The 13680-nt window shown below is 35.9% G+C and overlaps 1 protein-coding gene across 3 annotated transcripts in view; it reads right to left on the bottom strand.

The window, feature by feature from the left end:
* Positions 1 to 893: 893 nt before the first annotated feature.
* LOC103714241 (formin-like protein 17) overlaps positions 894 to 13680 on the bottom strand; it is a 36769-nt gene continuing 23982 nt past the window's right edge. For 2 of the 3 annotated variants that reach the window (XM_039126291.1, XM_017844542.3), the window contains 4 exons: positions 7776 to 7844; positions 7619 to 7685; positions 1680 to 2025; positions 894 to 1584 (listed from right to left, as the gene is read on the bottom strand). In XM_039126291.1, the coding sequence (XP_038982219.1) occupies positions 1838 to 2025; positions 7619 to 7685; positions 7776 to 7844 (324 nt within the window). In that variant the 3' untranslated portion in view covers positions 894 to 1584; positions 1680 to 1837. Of the gene's footprint in view, positions 1585 to 1679; positions 2026 to 7618; positions 7686 to 7775; positions 7845 to 12712; positions 13620 to 13680 lie in introns of those variants that run through there. The other variant, XM_039126292.1, reaches the window with a different exon arrangement.

The following is a 13680-nucleotide window of genomic DNA, read 5'->3' as shown; positions in this document are numbered from 1 at the left end:
GAGCAAAATATACTATTTTGCTACGAGACTCCGTACCAATACCGCTCTGTTGATGCATATGGCACGGTAGCCGGTTCAATGTACCAAAACTCGGTATATCTTCTGTACCATATATTAGAATCGAATCAGATGGTAACCATCCGATTTGGTACAATGTGATGTACCTTGATATGGAGTCTATATCACTGCTTAAAAAGAGATTTGCAATGATAGTGAGCAGTTCACTCATTAAACTGTGTCATGCTGTTTGTCCGGCCAATTGCAAAATATGAAATTAATACCTCTTTCTGAACCCACCTAAAATAAATTTGTGACATGATCCTAATAAGCAAAAAATATGAACACCTGAAAAATAGCAAGGTAAACTAGAGAACAAACAAATTGTTAGTTTGTGGCTGACCTTTTCCCAAATATTTGGAGGATGTGTTTCACCTGTAACTATTTATATGACTTTATGCATGGCACCCGAATTTCATTTCATGCACTCGCAGAACCCCAAAATATTTCAAATTTCATTTTTTTTATTCCTGTCAAGAAATGCGAGAGATAAAAACCTCATTTTTGGTCCCGATTCTGGATGAAATTAGGGAAAGCTTTAAGTGTATGTTGGCAATAAATCAAAAAAAGAAACTCAAAAAATGAAATGAAACCAAATCATAAATATTGAAGCAAAGCTTGATGGTTATGGTCAAAATATGAGGATGGTCAGGAGATGTGGAACCTGATATAGACGGCACACCATGTATTTCAGCATTAGGATAATGCTAGGAAGTTGTATAGATGAATCAAAATAGACGTCATTTGAAAGAAAGGATTTTCCAAATGTAATGCAAAACTTTGCTATAAACATAGGAAGAGTTTGATCTGTCAGTAATTAAAATATAAGAAAAATGTAAATGAAAGAAAGGATTTTCCTTAATGCCTCATGGATGGTAAATAACAGCAATTTATGATTCATGAATAAATCATGAATCCTTGAATTTTTGATACACTTTGAATGGCATAATTTTTCAACCCCCATGGAGAACAAGGTGATTATGGCTTAGTAGACATTCAATGAGAACTTTGAGAACACTTCGAATCCCAGCGAGCTGCAATCGCATTCCCTTCTGCCTGAATTTGTTCATGGATCGATGTTGCAGTTCCAATTCTTCCAACTAGAATGCCAATAGTCCATGTAAAACTCATCCATGCAAAACTCAGAGAGCTTTGCCTGCAGTCTGTGATTGCAGTGGATCATGTCCCAACTCAACTTCAATGCTGGTTCTACCTCGCATGATAATTTAATTCGCTGAAGAAAGACAACCCTCAAGGGACTTCGGTTGAACTTAATGTAGCTTAGGTTTGTGGAGATAAAAGTAAAGAATGATAGCTCTCTAGTTTACATTTTGTCCAATTACTGTACATGCTCTATCAGAAACAAACAAAAAATATATACGAAAGGTACATATGGGGAAAAAATTCTGATAAAACAAACATATAGAGCTCTACTTTGCAATATCTTACAGTGAATGGATTCCAGTTAATATACATGTTACAAGGTGGGGCTTTCTCTGAACTATCCATCCCTTTTTCTCAGACAAGCTGCACGTGAAAGTTGGACAGCAGAATTGAATTAATGTGATCAAATAAAAGAATAAGCAACTGCATATTGCGAAAATTGTGGTAATAACACTTACCTCTACATTGGACAATATTTTGTCCATCCAATTTTATTAATCTCTGATTTTTAACTTTCTCTATTTCAACCATATTGTCGGTGCCTGGTCATGGAGCAGGAGTTATTTTTTCTATGGAATGGAATAATTATTCAATTGTTAGTTGCATAGGCTTTTGATTATTGAGTTTCTCCACTTCTAATTGGAGGCCGCAATGTATTTTCTGTTTCCCTCTTTTGAGAAGCCAGCTTCAATTTTTCATTATCTGCCTCCTTCTGAGCTTTCTTCTTCTCCAGCTCTAGCCGCTTGCAGTTATCCCCGTGAGCACGTCCAAACATTTTCGTGAAGTTGAGAAGTGTGGAGACAACTGCAAAAGATATTAAAAACAAGTAATAAAAATCAATTAGGAATGAAGTTATACGGACTTGCCAAGAAGATTCTAAATGACCAGCTGGCACTTGATAATCATAGAGGCTGTGAAAGACCAGACCAGAAGCAATGCCAAAAATGCTGATAAATAAACTAGGTTAACAGAAAAAGGCCAATATAAAAACATTCACAAAGTATGCATCCAAGAATTGTAGGTTCTAAATTGTTTTTTGATAATCTTACAAGGGCAATCCAGAAATTTCCTGAGCGGTGAAGTGTGTGTGACTGAAGGAAAGACATACGCCATTCACACAAGCAGGTGAATATAGAAACACAATGAATCCTATAGTAGACATAACCTTAGAATATAAAATGTACCTGGCATGATGAAATTTAGAAGCATACCTCTATGTGTTCTCTTAATTTTTTTTTACCACACAACATTTTATTCTTTAAGCCTTCCATGAAACCCATTTTATATAAAAGGTAACCAAATTGACTTGATATATTAACTTACTCATAGAAATAAGCCAGTAACTCTGACAAGCTCTCTCCAGTTTATTCAAACAAGTTTTAACAGCCTAAAACCTACAGAAAATCTTGCTGGGATATTACTGCTATATAACTGCAACTGTCAGAAGGTCTGCTCCCCATTGGCATATGCCTTGTTAACTGTACCAATCACAAGTCATTTATTGTCTTATGCGCACATTGTCAACAGACTGAGCACAACTTTTTCTTCAGGAGACTTTTGATTGCACCCAGTACCAAAACTGCCATGATATCAGGAGCTTGAGTATTGCTGCTCCTTCTTGTTTCTTGTTTGTTGCAATAAGAAATAAAAAACTCCTATTTTTTATTCCATTCTGCAATGCTTGTTGTTGACAATATTCCAAACAAGAGGAATTTCCTTGCCTCAATTTACCCACTTTATCAAGATGAAATAGAGCCATGCCAACAAGCAACAAGGCAATGCACACGTGTTGGAAAAGAATTAGTGAAATCTCCTTTAAAAAGGAAAAGAAGTAAAAAAGATGTCAGATTAGAACTTCAAGAGCAAAACATCCAGAAAAAGGACCAGAATGGCTTTCATAAACAATTGTACATACTACATACAATAGAGCCTCTCAATACTACAAGCCAAGGTTCGTCGAACAGGTACCGAGATCCGTACCGGTACAGTTCGGTACCATTTAGAACCGAACCAAATCAGTACCGAACCGGAATTGCTGGTTCACTGACCGGCATGCCCTAATTTATATATATATATATATATATATATATATATATATATATATATATATATAGCTCTCTCTTTTCACACCTAATCCGAGTCAAACCGGACAGAACCGTCTAATTCCGGCCAGTTCCAGTCACATCCAATTGGAGAACCGACCCGGTCGGAGACCGAGTAGGCTCGGTTCAGGCTAAACCGGCCGGTTCAGGCGGAACCGGCTGGTTCAGCTCGATTCAGCAATTCTTGCTACAAACAGTTGTTACAAGTTCCGACAAGAAAACAACCTAGAACACCCAACTTTTTTTCCCAAGAACTTTCACCTGACTTTCTACCTATTTTCCAATTGAGATGAACAATTACAAGTTTACAACTATATGCTAAATCTGTCTCCTCATCCATTTGTTAGTTTTTCCAGATAATGAAAAAGTGGTTCAATAGAAATCCACTTGATGCTATAAATAACAAATGGTTCTGAGTAATAGTCACAGTATTTCATCAAATCCAATTTGATTTAGGTTTGAGTCATACAGCCTTTCTCACTGTGGGATTGAGTCAGGGAACCTGCACTGAGTTCTAAACAAGCCAATCCACAATTTCACATTAGTATAATGAGTGGTTGGGCCAAGTCCGGTCAAATAATGTTGAATTAAATGTCATGCCGGAGAGGCACCAACAAGTAAACCTATTTTATTGATCATGCTCAGGGCACCCTTTTGCGCAATGGCATTTCAAATTTCTCTATTCTGCATTGGCAGGAAAAATCTTTTGTCAAAAGCTAAAGCATAACAATTATGTATATGATTTTGTACTACATCCAGTCTTGTAACTAACTATATAGTCATTTAGTGTTACTATACCTACACTTGTACCTTTGGTCTGCAAGATGTTTATACCTTTTTTTCCTAATAGCCATATTCTGAACATCATTTTTCCCACCAATTACATTGTTGAGAGAGGTCAGATGAGGTAAAGCAAGCCCATCAACTCTTAACAGGTTGACAGAATGCTGTGTATAAGCTGGACACTGTGGCCAACTAGAGGGTCAGGTCAAATTGGAGATGTGCCTAACTACCCAATACAGGAGGCTACCTCAACCCAATGACCGGACTTTATTAGTTCTATGAAACAAAACTTTTGTTTCACTTTATGATGTCATTCATCAATTACAATGATAAATTGTAACCTTCTTTTTCTCATTTCATGATCCTAGTCAGTAACATTGGAAATACATGGACACAAATTAACATGGTGCTGGAAGAACAACAAAAGATGAAGATTTGACACACAAGGGCAAGATAAAACTCAAGGTTGCCTTGCAATACTCTTTCCCACTTCCCCTACTACTTGGAAACATGGATCCAGCCCTTTGACACCTAAGGTTGCAGAGGTGTTCTGTGAGCACCCATATTCCTTACTGCCACTGCCACAACCTTTTGTAGTTCTCTGAGCTATTTAATTATGGTTTGAGCACAATTTTGAAGGATTGCTGGATAAACACAATAGGGATAATACAGTGTCCACCACATACCCAATAAGTAGACATCTAGGGTTTAGGAACTTCCTGTTTCCATAACCAACGATCACAAAAATTAACACTCACAAAATAATAAAGGTCAGAAACCAAAGTTTCCATCTAATTATTAAAAATGTTATATGATAATTATGTGCTTGTTCTTTAGTTCAAAGATGCCATCTATGTTTTTGCTCAAAATTTCTCCACATCTTATTTTCGTAAATAAGATCAATAGCAAAAGGTTTCTCAAAAAAGATTCAGTGGCAATGTATATTACATCCAGCCATGTCATGAGTCCTAATATTTTAGGTTTAGAGTAACCAAAACCAATATGAACATCAGACATGGTATGATTCATTTTAATTCTAGAGAACCAAAAAAGCTCAACATGTGAATATTTCTAAGCATTATATTTTCTGTCCCTATATCAGCTGTTAAATAAGGGAAATTAAAAGTTCTTGTTGTCACACGAACAAAGATTCTGTATGTATGAACTAAAGTACCATGCTACACAGTGACACATCACAGTTAAATAGTACCTCAGTACCCAGTATATTCAATGCATGTTCAGATCCATAGGAAGGGGTATTTAATGGATGGTTGCTTCTGTCATCTTACAAAAGGTCTCGCAGAAAACTTGTAACCTTGAAATATTTCATTCATATGAATCTTCATCTAGGTTAACACCCCCTCCTCCTCCTCCTCCTCCTCTCTCTCTCTCTCTCTCTCTCTCTCTCTTTCTAACAGAGACAACCAAGAGGAGTAAAATTAATAGAAAATGGATATATGAAGATGAACCTCAGCACCTCAAGCACAAACATTCAACCATGCTGAGTGTCTGCATTATGTGTCAAAGATAGATATTATCCACAGAAAAGTCCTTGGTATCCTCCATCATGACATAGTAAAGCTTGGATTGATCATGCGATATTTCATAATTACCGAGCATGTGCAGTTACCCCAAGGCAGTAATATCGTGGCTATCATCTCCATTGAGTACTCCAGCATAATAAAGCTCATGTGACAATCATAAATTATCAAGATTCATCTCAGCAACCTACTAGAAGCAAGTACCCTACTCAAAGAGTCTATACTATCATTTGGCACTATTTTTAGGAGCCCCTTTGAGAAAATTGTGTGCTATTATTTTGTTTTAACCATTTGAAGATAAACCTTCAACTGTGCCCTCCCACTTACAACAGCTTCATTACAGAACCATACCAGAAGCTTTCTATGAACTATTTGCACCACCCATCCTTTCCTAATAATAGTTAGATCTTCTGCTATTGCAAGCCTTCCTAAATCCTTTCTAAAAAGATCCATCCATGTTATCTCGAGTCCTTCCTCATCCTTTCTTAAACCTTTGACATAAAATCTATGTTTCCCTCTTTACTAGGGCCTTTGCAGATTTTTCTTGCAAATTTTCCCCACATCCTAGTTGGTACTTTGTGACCTTATCCTCATCTAGTGCATACACTTCTACCGTACCCATTCATGAACTCATCCTTTGGTGCGAAGGCACCAAATTGGCCAGATCCCAAGCTAAAGACCAGCTAAATGCTTGTTTGATCAGAAGAAAATCATGAAGAATTTTGAAGATAAAACTACTCTGGCAAAACAAAGTGTGGAAAGAGCTTCTGAATGTATCTGGAATTACTCATAATAGAAAGGAATTATGGCCATTTCTCTAAGATGTCCTGCTGAAAATACAATTCTCCCACTGTGCCTAGAAGCGGTGTTGATTTGAGTTGCCATAAAATTTTCATTTTCTGGGTCCAAATCGGAAAGTTTTGCTCTATTCTTAGTCAGGAAGCACTGATAGGTTGTGGTGGGAATTAAGTTATAATAATGTTTTTAGAAAATTTATGATATATATTTCAGTAAGAGAAATTCTTAATGGTATTGATTTCTCCAAGGCTTTGTCAAACATTAGTACGTGACTCCCAGTTCTCCTTAAAGAACAGAGTAAACAAGATGTACTATATATCCTGTACTCTTGTAGTGTTATCTTTAAAGAACTAATGTTGCAAATAATATAATTTCATATTTAAGATTATTATTCTGGATGTTGTGATATACATTTCAGTAGGAGATATTCTTTATAGAAAAATTATGGTATTATCCTTTCTTGTCATGCACCTATGTATCTTGCCCCTCTTCATTTTCCAAGATCAAAAACCCACACATCTACTTCAAACATTTATTCTCTTTTAAATTTCCCCCTCTACTCTCAAGGATACGTGGTGAACATATGGGCACCTCCGCCTCCGCAACTCATCTGATATACCAGACATCTCTGCATCTATTATCATGCATAAAAGAGACAAGAACATGAAAATGACTGCTCTGAGTTACATCTCAGCCATATCTATTTAAGGGAAACCTTTCATTTTATGATATTCATAGTTACTGTATACATGTCAGTATGAAGCTTAATAATAGAAGTGATAACATATATTAAGATCTAAAATGCTTTTATTACAGCAATGGTAATATATGAATCTGAAGAATGAGATACCTGCTGCATGAACATCAAGGGACATGGCATTTCAATTATATGTTAAGTATGACAGACACTTACATGCCTTACCATCAATTACAAGTCCCTAATACACATGTAACCTTAACAAGAAAGAGCAGCAATTATCAAGTATTACAAAAACCTTTTGCTAAAGGACTTCCTGAAATTAAGTGACAGAACATGTACTTAAAAAAAAGTTAACAAATTCAAATACAAAAATCAAATTATAAATACAAAGAAACTTAAAAATTGAGAAAATGTTATAGAGTTGCTAATGATACTATGCAAGTTTTATACAAAAAGAATTCAATCAAAATCACCTTGCTCAAATGGGCAACGTGCAGGATCTTCCCCAAAATAAAGAGCCAATGCATCTGCATTTCTACCCTGCATAACAACCAGAAATTCATCAAGTACTAAAAACACTTGTTTCTTGTTGAAGTGTTATCACAGATAAGCAGCAATTTTAAAACATACCACCCCAGAATAAAGAGAAATTAAGGATCTCACTTCAGCTTCAGCAACAACAAGGAACTCCTTCAAAGTCTGAAATTAAATGTTTATTTAGTGTTGCAGAAAAACTTATAAGAAGAGGAACATATACTTGTAAAGCAATAAAATCTATCTACTTTCATAGAACATGCACTTGATCATGTTTTAAGAATGTATCTAAAGAACATGCACTTGATCATGTTTTAAGAATGTTTTAAGAATGTTTTAAGAATGTATCTACTGTCATTGATTTTATGCTTTTTTGGCCTTAAACAGTTTGTTTTGGATCCAAAATATCATGTTTACATCTAATAGCAGGCTGCCCCTGAGACGAACTGGTATTTTGTCCATTATCGAGCCATTAATAAAAGGTTGTTTTATTTTTAAACCACTTCTTCTATCTCCTATATATCATCTTTCCTTTTATTCCATCCTCTTCAGTTTTGTCTATCCCTGGTGTGCAAGACAAAAGCCCAAAGCTTCATTCCTGGGCTCCATGCTCCTGGCTGAAATTCGAAGGAACAGCCTCTAACGCTTTCAGATATGTAGACTGAATCTAGGTACATTCATGTTTGTCTGGATCAAGACTAGAACATGATTTCAAAGAATTATCATAAAAGAGGTGGTTGCTGCTATTAACACATCATTCTGTACATACCAAGGCCTGATATATGGTATTCAATTTATAATCTCTTTGGTGATATCCTTTAAAGTGCGGTATGCAACTAATGCAAGACCGGTATATCTGCTAGTGTTCGGTATGATGCTAGCAGCCTGCCCCATTATTAACAGATACATGTGTTGGCAGTACTTTTACACAGAAAGCATCTGCTTGGGGTTATGTATTTGTGCCACCAACACACTGGCACACCTGCAATATGCACCCAAAAATATATACACGCATGGACATACTACTTATTGTTGTTTTCTATGCACATATTCCTTCTTGATTTACATTTATTATTATCAATTCTAGTCAGAATAAGCATTGACAGTTGCAGATAAATGATGCATGATCAGTTTTATAGCTATGAAGTCCAGCCTACTTAGGCCCTGTTTGGGGGAGCTTTTGGAGGGCCAAAAAGCACTTTCTGGCCCTCCAAAAGTACTTTTAGATAAAAAATGGTGTTTGGTAAAATTTTCGGAAAACTGTTTCAGCTTTTGCGGGAAGCTGAAAAAGCTTTTGGGGAGAAGCTCCAGTTTGGAGCTTTCCGAAAATGTTGTTTTCAGCTTTGTCGGAAAGCTGTTTTTTGGACCAAAATACCCCCATTTAAATCATATTTTTCCCCCAAAATCCTCATCCCGCCTCTTCCTCTCTCACCCATCCTCTCCCTCCCCCTCTATCTTCTTCTTCCTCTCAACGCCGCCGCCTCTGTTTCTTCTTCTTCTTCTTCTTCTTCTTTCTTTTTTCTTTTTTGTTTTGGGAGCTCGTGGCTGCCCACGGTGGCAGCCACCATGCCGGCCACCACCCATGGCCGGCGACCCCTCTATATTTCAATGAAATAAAATAATAAATAAATAAATAAATAAAATAAATAAAAAATAATGAGTGAGTGGCAAATAATCTGATCTAAATAAATAAATAAAAATAAATATTAGTAATTGTTAACCAATTTTATCATCTAGCTAGAAAATTTGTTAGAGAGATAAATGGTCATTAGAAGGATGAAAAATTAATTTACACTAATAATTATAATATTTTATATATTTATTATTATATTATACTATAAATATAGTATTATATTACATTATATCATAATACATTGATATGTTATGTTAAATAATTTAATATTATATTAAATTATTATTCTATAATACATAATGTTATAGTACTATATTATATTACATTACATTAATATTATACTATATCATATATTTATGTATTAATACATATTATATTTTATTATGCTTTGTTGTATAATACTGGTAATGTCCTTTATGGTCATTTTGTCACACAAAAGTACTTTCTCAGTTTGTTTACCAAACACATGTTAAAGTGCCACAGCACTTTAGAAATATAGTTACCAAACAGCAAACAGCTTTTTATAAACGCTCTGCTTCAAACAGCTCTACTTCCAACAGCGCTACTTCCAAAAGCTCTACTACTAACAGCTCCCCCAAACAGGACCTTATTCAGTCACTGATAGCTGGATACCCTATTTTCAAATAAGAGAGTGGTTTCTTTGGCCACAAGAACAGACCAAACACCTATACTTTCTTCATTTCTCTTTGTATACTCTCTCATATTTTCTACTTCTTCAGTATCACCTCCTTGGTCTTTGTGAGAGGATATTTTATACATGACAAAAGCCCCAAATCTTCATTCTTAGAGGCTCCTTGCCACTGCTTGAGTATATAACATGATAGCCTTCAAGGAATTGATACCAGACTCATGCTTATCAACATTTTGATCCAAATGTTGAAAAGTTCACAATCCTAGGTGTGTTTACCTTGCTTCATATCCATCAGTTTGCTTCCCTTGATCATAATCACCAAAAATGAGAACAAAACCGGCAATGCATGCTTTATTTGGTCCCTGCATCATATTCAAGAGGATGTATTTCGCCAACAACTTTTGCACATGATATAGTGTTGAATGATGAGAAGGAAAAGTTCAATACTAAACTATAATTATAGAGAAAAGCAATATGGGCCAAAAATCAATAGAACCAAAAGAGTGCATTAAAATCTAAATGAAAATGAAAACCAAATGTACCACACACAAATTGGTGACCAAGCGATACCAAGGGATATTAGTGGAGTCATTTTAGTTATCTTGGATCCATAATATATAAAAAGAATGGTGAGAAGATGGAGACTTGCCTAACAGAATTGTGATTGAGTTGAATATAGAGATGTTTTTGGATGTTTTGTGATAGACATATGCCTTCATGACTTTGCAATAAAATTTTGTGCAATAATGATAAGCATGTAATGACATATGATTCAAGACTTTGGGTCATAACAAGGCCCAAGCAAAGGAGGACATGGTAGAGATGAGACTGGATTAAGGATATGTGGCAAAGCTAGGAAGCAGGAATCATAGAATCAAGAATAAGCATATTAGAAGAGGTGCTGGAGTTGCAATCATTAAGAACAAAATGACAGACTAGAGCAAGATAATATAAGCAAGTGAAAAAATTAAATAAAATAAATAAGACCTTAGTAAATAGTGATCAAAACTGTGCCAAAGGTTTAAGTAAGATGAAGAGAAGACCTAAATCAACATGGATGGAATTTGTGAGAATTGAAGTGGAAAAGCTTGCCATCAAACCAGATGAAAATCCTTTCTATTGAGAATAATGGTGAGAATGCTGCCTCTAGGGGATGAACCTAGAACCTCCACAAAGGGCCAAGGCCGAGGCAGGAGTGCAGCCACATATGCAAGAGGGGCTGCACCCCTCCCCAACCCCAGTTTTGTAAAAACCCTTTGGTTATGACACAAGAACGATCACGGAACCCCATCCCACCGAATGTGGCCATCTCTTTTCCATGCCTTTCCAATTCTCGCCCAATTACGATGCCCCCTTTAACACTATAGCATCTATCGGGTACTTGCATAACCTCCAATGGGTCACATGCTATAATCCTAAATTACCAATCCCAAATCCAGCTCTTATGTTGTCTCCTTTAAGTAAACTCCAAGAGATACAATGTCACTTGTCCATGCTAGTAGAGTTTTGAGAGGAATCTTCGGTGATTGCAATCCTTCAATTATAATGCATCTAGATGTATATAATTGAGAAAAAAAATCCAAAACCATTAATTTAGAACTGGGGGGTAGAACACTCTTGCTTCCTTCCTCATGTTCTTCAAAACTCCATCAACAGGAAAAAAAAGAAACCTGATGAACAAAACATAGAAAAGAAATATAGACAGGATTTTGTCTATTGTAGGAATGTAGGAGTAGGAAAACTGATTTTCAGATTATTGACAGTAGTGCAGTATGAAACAAACATGGCAACTTTTCTTCAGTTTTATTTTCTTCCCATATATGGCTTTCTATAAATATTCTAGTACAACTATTTCAGAAACCAGATCTTACAACCATATCTCCATCAAATTGTTCACAAAAGTAGCGAGTGAACAAATTTTCAAACAAATTTTCAACCCTCTAAGAAGTTCATGTGATTGAAATTTGACCAATCAATGAATCAAGTTTGGGCCTACAAATATAAAGAGCAGTGCCTCATAAGATCATTCAAATGTTCAAAGCAACATAAAATTTATGCATTACTGACTAGAGAATATTGTGATGAGATGGGATCTTTGTAGATTTTTTGGACATAGAAGAAGAAGGTCACTGAGGAGTTTACAGGCCAGCCTCCTCCTTCTGTTCATCCTAGCAATCCTCCCCCCCCCCCCCCCCCCCCCCTCCACCCCCCCCACCCCCACCCCCAGCACACACACACAAAAAGGCAAATACATATGCACGCCCAAATGCACGTGTACATGCAAACAAAGGAGAAACAAGAAAGCACAAAAATTCAGGCTCAACTCCAGCACTGATAAGAGTGGTGCCAACCAGCAGACCAAAGTCCAGTTGGAAAGACCAGATGTGACACTCAGCTGTAATAATATGCAAATAAGGTTCACAAGGTCACACCAAGATGGTTGTAGCAAAGTTTGATGGTTATGGTTATTGTTATCAATCTCATTCTGGATATCAGACTTGTTTGTCAGAAAAATTACTACTCTTCTTTATATTCAGTGTTGTTTGCTTCTGAAAAAATTGTGTAGTCAATCTTAGACTATTTTATACATGCATGGTTTATGCACTCATGAATTGTAAAATGTCTCAAACATGCTTCATTGATCTAGTACTAGATTTGATAATATATTATTTAGCAAAATAAGGATCTAAAATTCAGTATATATGAGAATGGATATAAATATAATGACAAATAGTGCAATTAATTTACATGAGTATCTCTTCCTTATTGAGCTTTCATTTGGTCTTATCACTGATAATCATTCATCATCAAGGTGCTTAAAAGGCCCAACCAAAACATATCCAATCATGCTTTTCTCATGGTCATACATGCATAATTGCAGTTGGCAACACTATCCAATGAAACTTACTGCAATGTTATTGTAAACGTTAGTCAACTTTTTCAACAATTGTTTGTAAAATATTGAATAAAGAAAGAAATCAGAATAGAAATTGAATTTACTCCAAGAGAATGTGTATCTGTTCGAGGGGAAAGGAAAATTGATTGATAACAAATGTAGGAAATTATTTCCATATTATAGATGCAGTAAGGCTTTCCCAGATTCAGGGTTTTTTGTTCGGTGCAGAAGTTCCTAAGCATAAATGCAAGCATGTATACATATAATAAATGAACGACCAAGTATTTTAAGTACCAACTCCACAGGGCGGTAAGCAGCATACAATACTGACTTGGTACAATACGGGGGTTTGGTATGCCCCCATGCCGATATATGGTACAGGTGTTGTGACAACCCCAACACCATACCATTCGTCCATATAGGTGAGTACATTACCATATCGATCAGGTACCATATCAATTAGTTACTAGTATGAGGCCTAATACCGACTTAAAAACCTTGCAACCAATTGTAGATTGGAACGTACAAACATTTATGATTGGAGGTCCTAATTTTTATTCTTGCATCAGTTTGATAAAATGAGTAAAATAAAAGAGACATGAGAGGCCTCTTATTTTAAAAAATGACAAATTATTGTATATGGATAACTTAGCATGGGAGATGTGCATGCTTCGCTTCAGAAGTTCAGATTCCTCCTTGGCAACATGGAATGGTCTTTTTCCAAGAAACTGCTTTTCTTGATAGCTTTACATCCAGAGACTTCATTTAGGAGCATCATGTAGGTAAGAAGAACAATATAAACATTTTGATAGGACCTTTT

The sequence above is a fragment of the Phoenix dactylifera genome, chromosome 1 (assembly GCF_009389715.1).
Source record: "Phoenix dactylifera cultivar Barhee BC4 chromosome 1, palm_55x_up_171113_PBpolish2nd_filt_p, whole genome shotgun sequence".
Classification (NCBI taxonomy): Eukaryota; Viridiplantae; Streptophyta; class Magnoliopsida; order Arecales; family Arecaceae; genus Phoenix; species Phoenix dactylifera.
The sequence above is the reverse complement of the archived record's forward strand: the minus strand, read 5'-3'. Positions and strand labels throughout refer to the sequence as shown.